This window comes from Camelina sativa, chromosome 7 (assembly GCF_030686135.1).
Source record: "Camelina sativa cultivar CO46 ecotype springtype chromosome 7, ASM3068613v1".
NCBI classification, from domain to species: domain Eukaryota; kingdom Viridiplantae; phylum Streptophyta; class Magnoliopsida; order Brassicales; family Brassicaceae; genus Camelina; species Camelina sativa.
Genome location: NC_141886.1, coordinates 21,454,681 through 21,471,106, shown reverse-complemented (window position 1 = coordinate 21,471,106; position 16,426 = coordinate 21,454,681). Strand labels below are relative to the sequence as shown.

Here is a 16,426-nt window from a genome sequence, read left to right as displayed (position 1 = left end):
CATCGACTTGATCATAGATAATTCCGCACGACTAGAACAAACATGACAAAATATATACAAGTCAATGTAATTCAATGGCATATCTTACCAATTCAAGATTTTTTATGTTCAAACACCCATAAAAGAAAGAGAGACAACGACGGTCGACACTACCTACCCTATCCTTCTTTTATTTTTTTAAAGTACATGAAATATTAGAAAATGTCAAAAAATAATAAACTACAGAAAGTTTCAGATCAACTTTTTCTAACCAGCATCATTCGCCCTTCGGTTTGTGGTCTGACCAATCTGCAGAAGAGAGATAGTGCAAGACGAAACAAACAAAGTCAACAAATTCCAATCACATGTTTTGATAAAGAAAAATGTTTGGTGCTGTACGTGGATGTATAACGTAATGCTTAACAAAGCACTCTGATTTGACTCCTTCAACTTCTTTACATAGTCCCATGGAACTGTGTCCCCACTTCCTCCTAAAAAGTCGTCTCCTCAATCATCATCGGAGCAAACAAATTTACCTTTAGTGGGTTCCAACTTCTCCAAAACAGAGGACCAAGTGTGTCCTTCAAGTCTTCTGCTAGATGAAGTAACAGTTGGAGACTTGGCAAGCAGAGTGAGACAAGACCAGCTTTGAACAAATGGGATGTCGGTAAGACTTTCTTCAATCTCCTCTTGTTTCCTTTTGCACCGTGAAAAAAATTCTTGAACATGTCTTTCGAATCATCTTAATCCTCAAACCAACGGAATCTCTCACCTTTTCTCCTATTTTTGTGATCTCAGACTCGAGAAGATATAGGCACAAGTGATACACTGATTGGATCGTTGTTGGGGTCCATTTCTGAGGTGATCAGATCTTTGGAGTCCTTACAAGCAGAAACAGAGAGGTTCCTTGAATGCGCTTGCTACTTTTATCGAGTTTCAGTGGTGCTAGTGGAGATACAAACAGCAGAGAGCAACGTCATCTGTTCAATTGATATTTTTGAATCTCTATCCGAGAGTATAGATGCGGCGAAGAATCTGGTTGAGAAATCTCAAGAAAGCAACGGACACGAACCAACTACTGATATGAGAAGTATTGAGGCAGGTTTTGAAGGCGTTGTCAAGCAGATGGGTGAAACTTTGCAGTCCATATCAGAATCAATATTTGAAGAGGAAGAATATATAGGAGTTGTTATCCAGTCTCTTTCAAATGAGATGCAGAATGCTAACATCGGAGATGGTAGTAAAAGTGAGATGACACAGAATGAGCAGCAGAATTTTTCTGCAAAGCATACACCGGAAATTGTGTCAGAGCAAGTGGAGACAGATCTCTATCCCACTGATCCTGAATTTTCCTATGAAAGTTACATGATGTACAGTGAATCACAATCCCAAAAGACCGAAATACCAGATATCCCAAGCCAGAGCACAAATGTTAGCAGCCAGAGATATGGAAATCTTAGTGAATCACAATCACAAATTACCGAGATACCAGATATCCCAAGCCACATCACAACTGTTAGCAGCCACAGAGAGTATGGAAATCTTAGTGAATCACAATCACAAATTACCGAGTTACCAGATATTCCAAGCCAGAGCACGAATGCTAGCAGCCAGAGAAAATATGGAAATCTTAGTGAATCCTTGTCAATGTTACCACAGGTGACACAGTTCATGGAGCCTCCATACCAAGCTTTCATCTGCCCGTTGACCAAAGAGATAATGGAAGATCCAGTCACAACAGAAACAGGAGTAACTTGCGAAAGAAAAGCAGTAACAGAGTGGTTTGAAAGTTTTGCAAACTCCGATGAGATTAACTGTCCAGTTACCGGGAAAAAGTTGACCACCGAATTAACTGTCAATGTTGTCTTGAAAACCATCATTCAAGAATGGATAGTACGAAACGAGGCAGCAAGAATCAAAGTGGCTTATGCAGCTTTATCCTTAGGCGGTTCAGAAAGTATGGTTATCGATGCATTACGAGATCTGCAAATGACCTGTGAAGGGAAAGAGTACAACAAGGTACAAGTCCGTGAAGCTGGGATCATTCAGCTTCTTGATAGATACCTGACGTACAGAAGTAAAGATGTGAGGTATGAACTGCTACAGTTGTTAAGGACACTGGCGGATGAAGACACTGATGATGGAAAGGTTGGATCTCTTTCATTTACCTATTATGCAAGAGCACTACCTTACATATATGCATTGATGTATTTCTTTCTCCTAGACACACCACTTCTACACTTCTTGTTTCAAAAGACTTTTATATTTCAAAGTTATCTTACAGGAAATGATTGTGAAGACCATAACTATGTCACGCATAATCAAATTATTGGGAAGCAGTCACCAGCCTGTAAGACATGTAGCACTAGCCTTACTGCTTGAGCTTTCGAAATCCCAACATGCATGTGAGAAGATTGGGACTGCTACGGGGGCGATATTGATGTTAGTTACCGCAAAGTATAACAGAGAGTTGGATGCCTTTGCGTCTGAAACATCAGACCAAATCTTAAAAAATCTAGAGAAATGTCCTGAGAACATCAAGCAAATGGCAGAGAGTGGACTATTGGAACCTCTTCTGGGGCATCTAGCAGAAGGTAATACATACTGCTTTTTTCTCCAAAGTTTGTGAAGCATATATGCTATACAGGCAATAACCTGGAGCGAATTGATAAGCAATGAATTGATATTGATTAACATCAGTTTACTTCCGAATGATATATGGTAGGGGGCGAAGAGACTCAGGTGAAGATGGCTGCTTACCTTGTGGAAATCGATATTGGACATGAGAAAAAAACTTACGTAGCTGAGAAGGCTTGCCCTGCGCTCATTGGGCTGGTGCAATGTGAAAATATTGACGCTAGAAGAGCCGCCTTCAAAGCACTTGCTCATATTTCATTGTATCACCCCAAAAACCAGATACTGGTAGAAGTTGGCATCATCAAGATCATGGTCGAAGAGATGTTCACCAAGCGAATGTTCAGTGATCTGATGAACTCCAGGAATGAAGCTGCTACAATACTTGCAAACATACTGGAATCTGGGCTGGAACATGAGACATTTGAGGTGAATACTCATGGGCACACACTAGGCTCAGATTACTTTGTATACAACATCATCCACATGCTCAAGAACTCAAGCCCAGATGATCTTAACATTGATTTGATCAGGATTCTCCTATCCTTGTCCAAATCACCCAAAGCAATGGCAACAATTGTCTCAGTGATCAAAGAAACGGACGCAAGCTTTGCCATGATAGAACTCATCAACAATCCTCATGAAGAATTGGGGGTTGGGGCATTAAAACTTCTGATAGCACTTACCCCCTACATTGGTCACACGCTATCAGAGAGATTATGTAAAACTAGAGGACAGCCAGAAAATCTTATCCAGTGCCCAATAGAAGCAAATCAGATAACAGAAAAGCATGCTGTTTCAGCCAAGTTACTTGCTAAACTGCCTCATCAAAATCTGACTCTTAATTTAGCACTGGTCAACGAGAGCATAGTGTCCGAAATTCTGCATGCAATCCATCTGATTCAAAGAAGTGGAACACGAACAAGCAGGTATGCAACTGATTTTCTGGAAGGTCTCGTTGGGATCTTAGTGAGATTCACAACTACACTGTACGAGCCCCAAATGATGTACCTAGCCAGAAACCACGATTTGACATCAGTGTTTGTTGATTTATTGATGAAAACATCAAGTGATGAAGTTCAAAGGTTGTCAGCGACTGGACTAGAACATCTATCTTCTACAACTATGACTTTATCGAGGCCACCCCAACCTAGGAGCACAAAATTCATGGGATCATTGAGTATGCCTAGGTCTTTCTCCCTCCGTTCATCCAAAAAGAAGCAAATAGAGATCTGCGCAATCCACAGGGGGGTATGTTCTGCAAAAAACACATTTTGCTTGGTTGAAGCAAATGCAATCACAAAGCTTCTAGCATGTTTGCAGAGTGATAAAGTGGAGGTAGTAGAGTCAGCATTAGCTGCTATATGCACACTATTAGATGACAAGGTTGATGTGGAGAAGAGTTTAAGCATGCTGAGTGAAATGAATGCAGTACAAATAATACTAAATGCAGTCAAAGAACACAAGAAAGAGTCTCTATTGCAGAAAGCATTTTGGATGATTGACAAGTTCATTATTAGAGGTGGAGATAAGTATGCCAGTGACATATCACAAGATAGGATGTTGTCAGGTATGTTGGTTAGTGCCTTCCATCGTGGAGATGGTAACACAAGGCAGATGGCAGAAAATATTTTGAGGCGTTTGGAAAAGATGCCAAGTTTCTCTACTTATATCACATAAAAAACTGACATGTGAAACCTTAACTGTATGAACTATTACCTTCTCAACTCACTGTGTATAAAGTTTTCAGTTTGAAATGTAATTTTACGTTGTGGCCAAAAAAGATAACAGTAGTTCAAATAGAGAGTTTCAACTTAACATCCTCCTCATAACTTTGGTCATTACATCACCGATAACTTTACTTAAATGTATTATAAACCTCCAACCAATCTAGCAATCGGACGATACAAACTCTTATCATTTAGTAAAAGATATCCCACCATCATTAAATTAAAGATGCTCAGCAATATATACATATAAGTTATGTGTAGACTAAAATCTCAAAGAACTATAGTGTTTATGATCTGAACTACATATGCCTTTAGAATACACCGGTTTCCAGTTAACGGACTGAAAAAAAACAGAAACTAAACCACCCATCTTCAATTTTATAATACTAAGTCACAAATCCAGATAGGTCTTACCATTCATGTTTTCAAGCTCTGTCGATGTTGCAGTCAAATTATATGAATACACCCTATATCTCTTAGCCAATTCACCAATAGAAGTCCAATGCAACTAATCAGGCTCAGAATCCCATTCACAAAGATTGACAGCATACATAAAATTAGAAGTCTAGGATTAGAAACCGAGAAAATATTGGAAGCAAAGGGAGATAAGTCCTACTTGTTCCGCTTTTTTATGCCCAAAATAGCTGATGAAGCAGCTCATTATACAAGTAAACTGACTGACAGTACAACTGATCTTCCTGAATCTGTTTTGATTTGTCAGATTAGCAAGGGACAGACATCATGAAAATCCCCAGATGAACACTACCAGAAATCTCCGCATGAACAAGTTCCATCTTTAAAACGGTGAAACCTAACAGCATCTCTGACAAGTATCTCTCTACCAGTGACGCTGGAGATATGTTTAGTAGCATTGTGGCAGTCCACACACACTCTAAGATTTTTTCCCACTCTAATAGGTAGGCCTGAGGGTACAAATATCAATCCAAAAGCAATTGCAAGCCTTTCACTGTGATAGTTAAGCATCTTTATTTTAACAGCTTCCTCAACATCGTGGTGGACAAAACTGGTATCTGGTTTGTAACCATTACCTATGAGTTTTTGGTTCAATTCCTCGAGCTTAGCATATATCTGATCTAAATATGGACTTGACTCGTCATCAGCTGAGAAACTGTGCAATTTTCCTTTCCATTTTATCCAACTCTGTCCAGGTTCTTTTCTCACGTTCTTCTCTTTCATTTCCCGCCTTAACTGGGCCACACAATCCCATTTCCCTTTTAAAGCATATAAGCTTGATAATAGGGTATAGCCAGCAGGATGATGAGGATCTAATTCTATGAGTGATTCAGCCGCCCATTCACCAATTTCCAAATTACCTTTGTTTCTACATGCGCTGAGTAAAGTAGTCCAACCAATTGCATCTGGAGGAAAAGGCATCCCACTTATGAAACGCGTGGCTGCCTCTAACCTTCCAGATCGACTAAAGAGATCGATCATGCAAGAATAATGGCCATTACTCGGCACTATTCCATATTCATTAATCATTGACTCAAAATATCTCTGTCCTTTCTCCACTAATCCTGCCCTACTGCAAGCTGAAATAACACCAGTCAAAGTCACTCCATCAGGTTTTAGTCCATGTTGTACCATCTTGTCAAACAACTGAATAGCCTCAATTGCCCTTCCAGATTGGGCATGCGCGGAAACCATTGCATTCCAAGACACTTCATCCCTGACATTCATCTCGCTGAACAGCCTGGTAGAATCATCGATATCTCCACATTTTCCATACAGAGTCACCAATGAATTTGAAACAGTGACATACTGTATTAGGCCAGACGTTACCGCTTTTCCATGAAATTGGGAGCCCTCTTCTAAGCTAGCTATGTTGGCACATGCGCTGACCGCTTGTCCCAAAGTATAATGATCTGGGTCAACTCCAGATCTTTGCATATCAAGGAAAATTTTAACAGCCTCTTCAGCACGCCCAGTCTGGCCATAACCCACAACCATCGCTGTCCAAGACACGACATTCTTCTGCTTCATTCTATCAAACACAGTCTTTGCATAATGTAAAGACTTACACTTGCAATACATGTCAATGAGAGCACTGCCCACATATATGTGATCCTGAAGATTGGTCCTGATCGCACAAGCATGAATCTGTTTCCCTTCGTTAATTGCTCCTAATCCCCCACAAGCAGGTAGTACACTTCCAAAAGGATACTGATCCATCTTCAAGCCTTCTATTTTCATCTCTCTGAAACATTCAATAGCCTCCTTGTCAAGTCCATTCTGAACAAGACCTTTGATCATCGCTGACCAAGAAACTGAATCTTTCTCCATTCCTCGAAACAAGTGCAGAGCATCATCGATCATCCCACATGCCAAAAGCCCTCCCATCAGCGAATTGTACATAACCGTATTTCTATCCTGTATCCCGTAGAAGACCTTCTTCGCATCAGAGATAAAGCCAACTTTAGCATACAGATCCAACAATGGGCTCCCAACGAAAAGATAAGACTCAAACCCAAGCTTGATAACCTGAACATGAATCTGCTTGCCCAAACTAACATGTCCATTGCTAGAAGAAAGTTTCAGCATTGTCGTCAACGTAACCCTAGTCAAACTAGAAGAAAAATCTTTCATCATCGTTTTATAAGCCTTGACAGCTGAACCAACCAGCCCACTCAAGGAGTACCCTTCAATGAGAACGTTCCAAGTGACACCATCACGATCAGGAAGCTTCTCAAAGGTACGTTCCATCTCTGAGAGATGCCCAGATTTTGAATAAGCCAAAAGAAGATTGTTCCAGGAGAAAAGGTTGGGTTGGGGTATGGTAATTTGTTTAACCCATGAAAAACAGAGAAAAAGAAACAGAGCAAGCTGCATAATCGAGAGTTATTTTAGGACTCTAAATAAGTAAACTGTGAGTAGCAGAGAAGATTAAAGAGAACATGAATCTGCTAAACGAAAACAATCATACATTCAATTCAACTATTACAAGAGTCTAATCAGGAAGAACAAAGACATCAACTATTATTATACATAACTCTACTAATCAAGAAAGAAAAAAAATAATCTTTACATGAATCATATCAATGTTGACGAGGCCTCTGGCTGATTCACTCATCAACACTTGAAATTAACACATACTCTTAAATTTCGTAAAGCATCAGTCTAATTTTCTCCAGTTCCAGGGACAAATCCTTGGGATTCTCAGTCTTCAGCATTGCCAACTTATGATTGACATCTCTAGGTACGAAGCTATGCCTCAACAATGTCAACGCGTCTTTTCTCTCGTCTGGTTCAGACGCAAAACAGGTCATGAGAAACTGTTTTGCATCGCAAGGAAGATTACTCGGAAACAGTGGCTCGTAGCAATTCATGTGATCCTCCAAGTAATCGTTTGTATGCCACCATGGTCTCTTTCCAGTGTACATCTCCAACACAACACATCCCAACGACCACAGGTCAAGTCCTTTCCCTATCTCGCCGTGAGAGATCGACTCAGGGGACATATAGATCGGTGTTCCCGCAAACGGTTGATCAGGATGCCACCACCCGATCGGGGACTCCTTCTTTCTTCGACAACCCGAAATCAGAAATCTTCAATTCATATGACGATCTCCACGCACCCTTATTGTAGTCGTAGACACACGGCTAGGGAAAACAAGGATGTTTTCGGGTTTGAGATCGCAATGAACATAGCCGTGTCCGTGAGAGAAGCATACGTGTAAACTCTCTGATCATCGGCTCTGGCAATTTCCCGTATTTGAAACGGTCCATGAATGTGCTCAAGCTTCCTTCAGCCGCGTACTCCATGAGAATCTTGTATTCCACGTAACCCTTTTGGTTGACTTTCCCTTGCACTCCGTTCCCGTAACATTGGACGATTCTCGTATATCCTTTGAATTTTGAAAGGATCTGAAACTCTTTGTAGAGAGCCTTGACGTGTTCATCGTCGGATGTTTTCACGGCAGCGTCGAGAATTTTGCCGTCGCGTTGTCTTTCGTACTTGAAGAGGCTCACCCAACCGAATGCACCTTGTCCCATAAATTTCTCCAACTCCAAATCTAACATAGAAAGCTGAGCTTTGAAATCTGAGAGAGTAGCTTGCGGAAGAACTTTATAACGAGAATAAACCGACTTCAACCCTAATTTCCTTTTTTCTTTTCTGGTTTTTAATTTATTTACAAACAAAATAAATTAATTTTGATAAAAGTATTTTACTTTTCTCACACAATGGAAAAGTTGAGCTGCGAAAAAAAGGAAACAACAAAAGAAATACCGTTGTGATTTTTTTCTATGCAACATGATTTTATCATCAAAATTAAGTATAGGTTTTTATTAAAAGTTTTTAATTTATTTATGATAAAGGATATATTCTACTAATCATCAATTTTATCAAACAAAAATATAATAATAAATTTATTAAAGTTTTTTTTTCTACTATTCAACAAGATTTATCATTTTTTTTTTTTGAAATGTTTTTAATTTATTGTTGATAAAAGATATATTCTACTGATCATCAAACTTTATAAAAAAACAAAAGAAAAACAAAGAATAATCACAATTAATCGATAAAGGTTTTTAGTTTATTTATGATAAATGATATATTCTACTAATCATCAAATTTTATCAAACAAAAATATTGGATACTGGATGTTAATATATTAATATTTAAATTATTTGTTAGTGCTAAAGAAGAGACAATTCTATATAGAGTTCAAAAGACATAAATAATGAATAGACACAACTATTTAAAAGAAAAATAATGATTAAAAAATGAAAAAAATATGGTGAAAAAATGAAAAAAATATGATTACAACATATTTTTTTACAAAAACTGACTATTGACATTTATTTAAATTTATAGATTATGAATTCTAAGAAGTTATATTTCGGGATATTTATGAATTGTGATGTAGAAAAAAAATAGAGATTTGTGACAGTAACAAAGCGGTATTTAACTACTATATCTATGCAATTCTGTACTTTTTCTAAGAATGAGAATGAGCGTAACAAATTTTTCTGACTAATAATGGCAATCTTGAAAGAGCAAAAAAAGAGTAAATACACTGGCTATCTCTCTAGTGTAACTCTGATGTATATAATCTTCAGCTGTTCTGCAAACACTATATATACTGAACTTGTAAGATCTCGTTTTGTGAGTAGGAAAGGATGCAAGAATCAGCAGAATGTACAACAACTTGTTGGAAAAAGCCTTCTTCGATCCAGTCTGAAGCCAAGAAATATGCTTCCATATATTTATGGTTCTATTTACGTTCTGCGAGTCAGTTGAATATGAAAAACCATTGAAAGAGGAGACAGGTTAGTTCTGTTGTCATGATTGAGGCTCAGATCTCCTAACTGATCTCTTTTTAGCTTCTAATCTGGCAGTGAACCCAACTGTTGTAGGTCTTATCGATCTTTGTCTCACCATATCACAGTACTCTGGGTCGTTACACTGACCTTCGTACCTTAGCCATTGTATCATCCCATGGTACATTGGGAAAAAGCTCATCTGAAGTGCAGAGTAGATGAAGTAAGGCATCAACGTTGTGACAACGACGAAGAGAGTAATGAGCCAGTAAGAAAGTGAAGGCGCTAGAGCTTCAACAAAGACTTTATATGCACCGGTTGATATATTTGCTGGAAGTTCTCCGTACACCGTGATGAAAAAGTACCAAACAACGATGGAGCTCCAAATGACAATGTGCTGGATCAGAGTGAAGTAACTGATAGCTAAAGCCAGCTGCAAATTCACAACCCACACAATGCAAGTGTACATTGTCCCCCCTAGGATTTCTCTTCCTGCAGTTTTCCCATCGTGGTTGAAAGCTTGAGATTGGAGAGAACTTTTGCAGAGGTAGAAAACGATTATTGCACTGTAGAATCCGTTGAACATCCAGCCAAGTATCCTGCGCCAGCTGAATAGAACATTTTGCACACCTTCTTGGTATAAGAGCGGAAACTGCATATATAACCAAGAAAAAGCAAGAAGTTGGCACAAACTGTTTGACGGTGAGAAAGATTAAGCTGTTGTAATAATGCAATGAATAAGTCTTACCTTTAGACAATACCGTGCAGAGACATCCTGGTCGAAGACACCAAGAGCAATAACCGGAAGGGATGAGAAAAAGACATTATAAAGAGATAGAAACCAGTCGTTGTATGCAGGTGTCGATGAGAATGTTGTGTATGTTTCATATAAGAAGAGCGTGAAACCGAATGTAATGTTCTTGTAGAAGAAGTAGCAAATCTGTGAATTAGAGAAAACTAGTTAGAACCAAAAGTATATCAACTTCTGTGCACGTAATGTAATGTAATGTTCAGTTTAGAGATATGGAATGGTATTTACCATTGTCGAGATACGCCTGTAACACCAATGTCCATGGACTAGTAACAAACGTTCCAGATATCTAAATTGAGCAATCGCAATGTCGCTGGACATTACAGCCTGAACAAAGGATCAGGATTAGCCCACAAAAAGAAACAACACACAACAAAAAAAAACAAATGAGTTATACAAATCTAAACTGAACCTGCATTCCTTCCACACCGCTAATTCCAACGCCTATATCTGCTTCTTGAAGCATTCCAACATCATTAGCGCCATCACCAATTGCTAATGTCGTTTTACCATTTCCAGATTTTACTAGTCTTGTCACCTACATTGCCATTTTCATTCTTGAGAAAATCTTGACAGAGGCAAAAAGTATACAAAAGAATAACTAAAAAAACACTAACCAGAGCTTTCTGTTTTGGTGATGAACGACAACAGATAACAGACGCACAACTAACAGCTAGCTCAAGAAAGATGTGCTTTACATCATCATCCAACGCGTAAGCAAGTGATTTCCCATCAATGATTAAAGCAAAAGCATCAGAGTTCCCACCGGAATACTTCAACTGAGTCTTTCCATTAATTATCTGAGCCAAGACATTTTCTTTTGATACCTGCAAGATTAAAGTAGACACATTGATTCATTCATCTAATATATTCTTCTGCTAAATATCAAATGTCTTGGCTGTCTTTTACCTTTGTAATGGCATCTTTTTCTCCAGTTTTTTCCAATGATAGGATTTCAGGGGTCTCCAAGTTGATTATGATCTGCTTCATGTCTTGTCTGAGCAAACTACAAGCGAAGCTGTCAAAGACGAATACACAAAAGGGTTCATAGAGTGGAAAGACAGTAGAAAAAATGTATGCAGAAACTCAAAGAGTGTATAATATATTAAGGTGATACCAAGAAATTGATACCCAATATTGATAGCAGTCTCCATTTTGTCACCAGTCAAAACCCAAATCTTTATTCCTGCTTGAGCAAGCTTGTCAATGCAATCAGGGACCTGAAAGAAACCAAGGAACAAAGAGAAAAGATTTGAGTATTTCAGTTCATCAATCATATACATTAGTCATGTAAATTATAAGTATCCTCAGTGGTTTGCTTACTCCATTTTGGAGTTTATCTTCAACAGCAGTTGCTCCTAGGAGAGTCAAGTCTTTCTCAACCTTCTCTGTGACTTCCTCTATCAGCGATTCTCGATCAACGCTAACCGAACTCTTGGCTTCACTGATTTTCTCATTGAAAACTTTGTATTCTTTTTCATCAAGTTCACGATATGCAAGTATCAAAGTTCTCAGCCCTGCATCAGCATATTCGTGCACATGGTCCCGTGTTTCCTCTTCAAACTCTCTACCATTCTTGGAAAGTCTTTCAAACATGACACTAGAAAACGAAACAAATAAAAAAAATAAGTTCCAATATCTATAGGAAAAGGTTTTCTGAAGTCAAAGGTCACTTACTTATCTGCTCCTTTACAAAATAATAAGAGTTTTCCATCTTCATCCTGCACTATAACTGACATTCTTTTCCTCGTGCTGTTGAACTCAAGAACGTTCAAGATTTTGTACAACCTGCAGACACAAACACCATTTTCAATCAACTAAAAACAGATAAAACTTTGATAGTATAAAATAAAGAAGAGGAGATGGGACTGACCTTTCAACTCGTTTGCCAGTCACTAGATCAAGCTCTCTTACCGCAATAGTAGTTTGAGTTCTGTTAAAAAATTCAAACCCAAGCTCCCTTGCTGCAATAACAAATGCTGCTTCATCAGGCGACTCAGCCTCATAAGTGATCTTTTCTGTATCCTCTTCCACTTCAGGTATCACCGTATGGCATACCGCGAGTAATCTGAAAAACTTCTGAATCATATTAGCATTCATCTCAGTGACCCAGTTTCCATTCATGATCCTTTCATCTCTAAAGTTGAATCCTTTCACAGTTGATTCTTCCGTACTTGCCTCTTTACTAAATTCCATATCATCATTCTCATTAGTCTGAAACACCAAAGAAGAACCTTTTCTTCTTCCCATAGCCATCTCCACCTCTGTAACACCACGGCCATAAGCTGTCCCAGCAATAGAACACTTGATGAACTCCATGGAGTTACACGTCAATGTTCCAGTCTTGTCTGAGAGAATTGTATCCACTTGCCCAAGTTCTTCATTCAGGTTAGAGGTACGTGCACGAGCTGGCTTGTCAGCTTCCTCGTAGTACATGTGTATATCCTGGTTGATGAAGATGCTCTGAAGGACTTTAACAATCTCTATTGAGACATACAAAGATATAGGAATGAAATAACTGTAGAGCATAATCGCCGTTAGAAAGTGATAGACCGCAGCCACGGGAGCTCGTTTGGGGTCAAAGAAGATTCTGGAGCTATCTGGTCTCAGATACCATCTCTTCATCACACCATCTTTAAGATCTTGTCTTGTAGTAACTCCAAAGATAACAGAACCAATAAACGCCATAGCAACCACCATGAAGAACATTAAGTAGATAATCTTATCCATCTTCTTTTCAATCATGCTTCTCTTAGATGGAGGATCAGTTGAATTCTGAATCACCTTTGTGTCATGACCCGTGAAGATAACAGCTCCAAAGATGAAATCTGTGTTCCTGAGTTTTGAATCTCTCAAAAGAAGCTGTTGTAGTGAGAGAGGGTATTTAGCTCCCCTAAGCTCCATGGTACCAACAAAGGAATACAAATTAGCATTTGGATCCTCGCATTTGACAAAAGCCTCAAAGCCCTTGAAGTTAAACTCGTCACGCAAAGACGAAGTTACTTCAAGTCCTTGTTTAACTTTCAGATTAGTCTCCCCATCAAGGTTCATCGTCTCAACATAGCAAATAGCATCTTCATAGCTAGAACCAAGCAGAACAAGATCTGCAGGGAAAAACTCATTCTTCTCTACCTTCACTATATCTCCAATACTCAAAGTCTTCCACTCCTTTAAATCGAAGTTACCATCCCCTCTATGCACTTTAACTTTCCTATTATTCACCTCATTATCCTAAAGACACACAAAAGCTTTTATTTCAGTTTCACACAACAGAATCCAACTAAATGATCTAATCAAAGCTCTAATCACAATCAGGGAGAAGAGATAAAAAAGAAAGAAAAAAAAGAGTGACCTGTTTTTGCCTGCGCAAATCTTCAACACCTTCTTTAACCATAGTAGCACCAATAACGAAAAGGAGAGGAACAATGGCACTAGAAGCAGTATAAGGAGCAAGAGGAGTGAAAGCCAAGATCCCAGTAACCAAGAAGTAGAAATTGGCGACTCTCCTAAACTGCTCAAACAGTGATTTGGGTAAAAAAGTAGCAAGAGTGTACTTAGTAGTCCTCACATAGTTGTCACTGTAGTTTCTTGAATCAGCTTCAGGTGAGTCAGGTTCGTTGCAGTAAACAACACGAGAGAAACCAGGTCCTCCGATTTGAGAATGGTCTTGCTTAAAACATGCTTTGCCACATGTCAGCGTATAGAGCTTACTTAGTTGTAGTCTTCTCCTTCTCCTCTTTGTTCCACCTCCTGCCATTTAAGCACCTTGCAGCAGCTACTTGAGAAGCCAAAGTTAGAATCTTTACTGAAACAAAATTGCAGATTTTGTTTTCAGATATTCAAGAAACCTGAAAATTATAATAAAGATTAATAAAAAAAATAAAAAAAAAAAAAAAAAAAAAAAACTTTTTAAGTTTCAGACACGGGAAACGAGCAAGTTCAACTGATGAGATTCGAACATTAGTATTTTGTTTTTGTTTTGCAGCACACCCGGGAGAACAGTTTTAAAAACGAAGAAACCAAGAAACATAATTTTCAGGTTTTGTTTTTTTATAAAGTGGAAAACAAAAAAAAAAGTAAAAGAAAAGAAAAAAAAAAAAAGACAATACCGTGAAACCAACCGAACAGAACAGAGAGGAAAAAAGCAGAGGAGACCGTGACTGGATTGGTTTATATAATCCGACCTCGTTTTCTTCAAATTTATTTATTTATTTTCTCGGGAAAATGAGGAATTTTCTCGGGAAAATTATCAGAGATCAAGTGAGAGTGAAAGAAATCAAGAAAGGGTATGTATAAAAAAGTGATGATCTTTGAGAAAGTTGAGATTTTTAAAAACACAGATATGAAGAAGAAGAAGAAGAAGAAGAAGAAGGAATCAAGAGAGGAGGGGAGATCTCAATAAAAATGTGTGTATACATCTCTGCTTCACTGTTCAATTTGTCTGCTTTTTATAACCAAAAAAAATTTGTATCATCTCATCATCCAAACAAATTGGGAAGACAAAGACGAACAAGATAAAAACACAGAGAAAGTTCCAAGATTCGGACAAGTCATTGTTCCCCCCCCCCCCCCCCCTCCCCACCTGGAAATAAAAGATTAAAAATGTTGCCGGAATAACAGCAAATCAAAATGCCGAAATTTTATTTGAGTGTTGTAAGAAAAAGAAAAAACAAATAAGGAGGACAAAGAGACTGAGATGATCTGACAGTTTCAAATCAAGGATGATTTTGTTACTGTCAGATGATCAAGAAAAGAAAAAAGAAAAAAAAGTGAGAGTTTTTTCTTGTTTGTTTTGGTTAGAGAAGAGAAAGAAGAAGAATCGAAAGGAGGAACATTAGATGCGCCGTCATGGCGGAGAGAGAGGTGACCAACACACAAAATTCGGGTCAAACACATTAAAAAAGATCTCTATTTTTGATTTACTTCTACTTATGTAATTTATGTTTCCATTATGTTCGTACTTAGTAGTAGTAAGAGTATACCATTTGATTTCAAACTCTTGCTTACAAAGAATTAAATCGTTGAGGGTAAATCTAATACTAAGCTTTGTTCAAAAAAAAAAAAAAATGCTAATAAGAGTTTTTGACTTCTGAAACATGATTTTGTCATTAGTGTTTTCTTTTCTCTTTCCCATGCATATATAGAAATTATACTAATTATTCTTATATAGTATAAACTCTTATTAGGTGATTGTACGATTTCACATTTTCACAAAAGAAAAAGATTAGGTGAATTTTTTTGCTTTCTTTCTGAAACATGATTTTGTCCACCAAAACTTGTCTTCAAACACCGTACATTGTCCTAAATTAGGTTTTAGAATGATTTAGGCTTAAAATATCACAAAGTGGCCAGACCAAGTTAACCTAACTCGATTCATGTTGGTTTTTAATCGGACTACTAGGATGCATGTACTAGTGAACGGCTCACCTTTTTTTGGTGACCGCTTAAGATTTTGATTTGTATCATGCATGCGGAGAATCATCTATGGTGATTTTTAATGCGATTCTGTAAATATTTTATCGTAAATACACAAATATTAAACATATTGTCACAAACATACTGACGGCAACAAGAAAACAGAAGAAGTCACAAAAATATATTAGTATTTATCAAACACTACATACTTTGCATCAACTTCATAAATAAATAATTATTATACATAGTAGACAATGATAATTAAAACCTAGTTTCCTATTTATTGTGTGTTTTTACATTAAAAACATAATTTAATATCTAATCAAAAATAACTTGACCAATGATAAATAGTCAAAACTTGTTTAAACTTAATTTTTGGCATACAAAATAATTTGACCAATGATATAAACATTGTGAAACAAAACAAAATGTCTAAAACATCCTATAATATAAAACACAGGTAGTACAGGTTAGAGAGATGTTTACAAACAAAAAGTTAAGTATAATTTCACATTCTCTCCTAGATCATTATATTTGACAGGAAAGAAAGAAAAAAAATGTCGTATTACATGCA

The 16,426-nt window shown here is 37.7% G+C and overlaps 2 protein-coding genes and 2 pseudogenes across 13 annotated transcripts; 1 reads left to right on the top strand and 3 right to left on the bottom strand.

Moving 5' to 3' along the window:
• The first annotated feature begins 252 nt into the window (after positions 1-252).
• On the top strand, positions 253-4,428 carry LOC104750731 (putative U-box domain-containing protein 42). The gene is made up of 4 exons (XM_010472570.3): positions 253-646; positions 778-2,127; positions 2,264-2,573; positions 2,705-4,428. Exons 1-4 carry the CDS (start codon positions 641-643, stop codon positions 4,291-4,293), a joined length of 3,255 nt encoding a protein of 1,084 aa, XP_010470872.2. The 5' UTR covers positions 253-640; the 3' UTR covers positions 4,294-4,428.
• Positions 4,429-5,105: 677 nt separating this feature from the next.
• Positions 5,106-7,193, bottom strand: LOC147941549 (putative pentatricopeptide repeat-containing protein At1g68930 pseudogene; annotated as a pseudogene).
• Positions 7,194-7,459: 266 nt separating this feature from the next.
• LOC147941548 (mitogen-activated protein kinase kinase kinase 20-like) lies at positions 7,460-8,413 on the bottom strand (annotated as a pseudogene).
• Positions 8,414-9,246: 833 nt separating this feature from the next.
• Positions 9,247-15,688, bottom strand: LOC104753703 (putative phospholipid-transporting ATPase 9). 12 transcript variants are annotated; one of them, XR_015562186.1, is made up of 12 exons: positions 14,547-15,575; positions 13,790-14,285; positions 12,311-13,668; positions 12,115-12,225; positions 11,761-12,037; positions 11,555-11,657; positions 11,347-11,455; positions 11,055-11,264; positions 10,850-10,975; positions 10,666-10,764; positions 10,375-10,566; positions 9,247-10,278 (listed from the first exon to the last, which is right to left on the bottom strand). XR_015562186.1 is itself a non-coding variant. In XM_087459088.1 (12 exons), the coding sequence occupies exons 2-12, from the start codon at positions 14,192-14,194 to the stop codon at positions 9,649-9,651; spliced, it is 3,606 nt and encodes a 1,201-aa protein (XP_087315214.1). In that variant the 5' UTR covers positions 14,195-14,242; positions 14,547-15,688; the 3' UTR covers positions 9,247-9,648. The 12 variants fall into 12 exon arrangements, 6 of the variants coding, with proteins under 6 accessions (XP_087315214.1, XP_087315213.1, XP_087315216.1 ...); XR_015562187.1 differs by having other exon boundaries at positions 13,790-14,242; XR_015562189.1 differs by having other exon boundaries at positions 13,790-14,237.
• Positions 15,689-16,426: the final 738 nt, after the last annotated feature.

Bases quoted from the DNA above. Each gene is read 5' to 3' on its own strand.
- LOC104750731 (XM_010472570.3), top strand. The intron at 2,128-2,263 runs GTTGGATCTCTT...GTTATCTTACAG, and splicing joins AAGACACTGATGATGGAAAG to GAAATGATTGTGAAGACCAT. The intron at 2,574-2,704 runs GTAATACATACT...GATATATGGTAG, and splicing joins TCTGGGGCATCTAGCAGAAG to GGGGCGAAGAGACTCAGGTG.
- LOC104753703 (XM_087459088.1), bottom strand. From the start codon at position 14,194: ATGGCAGGAGGTGGAACAAAGAGGAGAAGGAGAAGACTACAACTAAGT. The intron at 13,669-13,789 runs GTCACTCTTTTT...GTGTGTCTTTAG, and splicing joins ATTTGCGCAGGCAAAAACAG to GATAATGAGGTGAATAATAG. The intron at 10,976-11,054 runs GTTAGTGTTTTT...ATGGCAATGTAG, and splicing joins CACCAAAACAGAAAGCTCTG to GTGACAAGACTAGTAAAATC.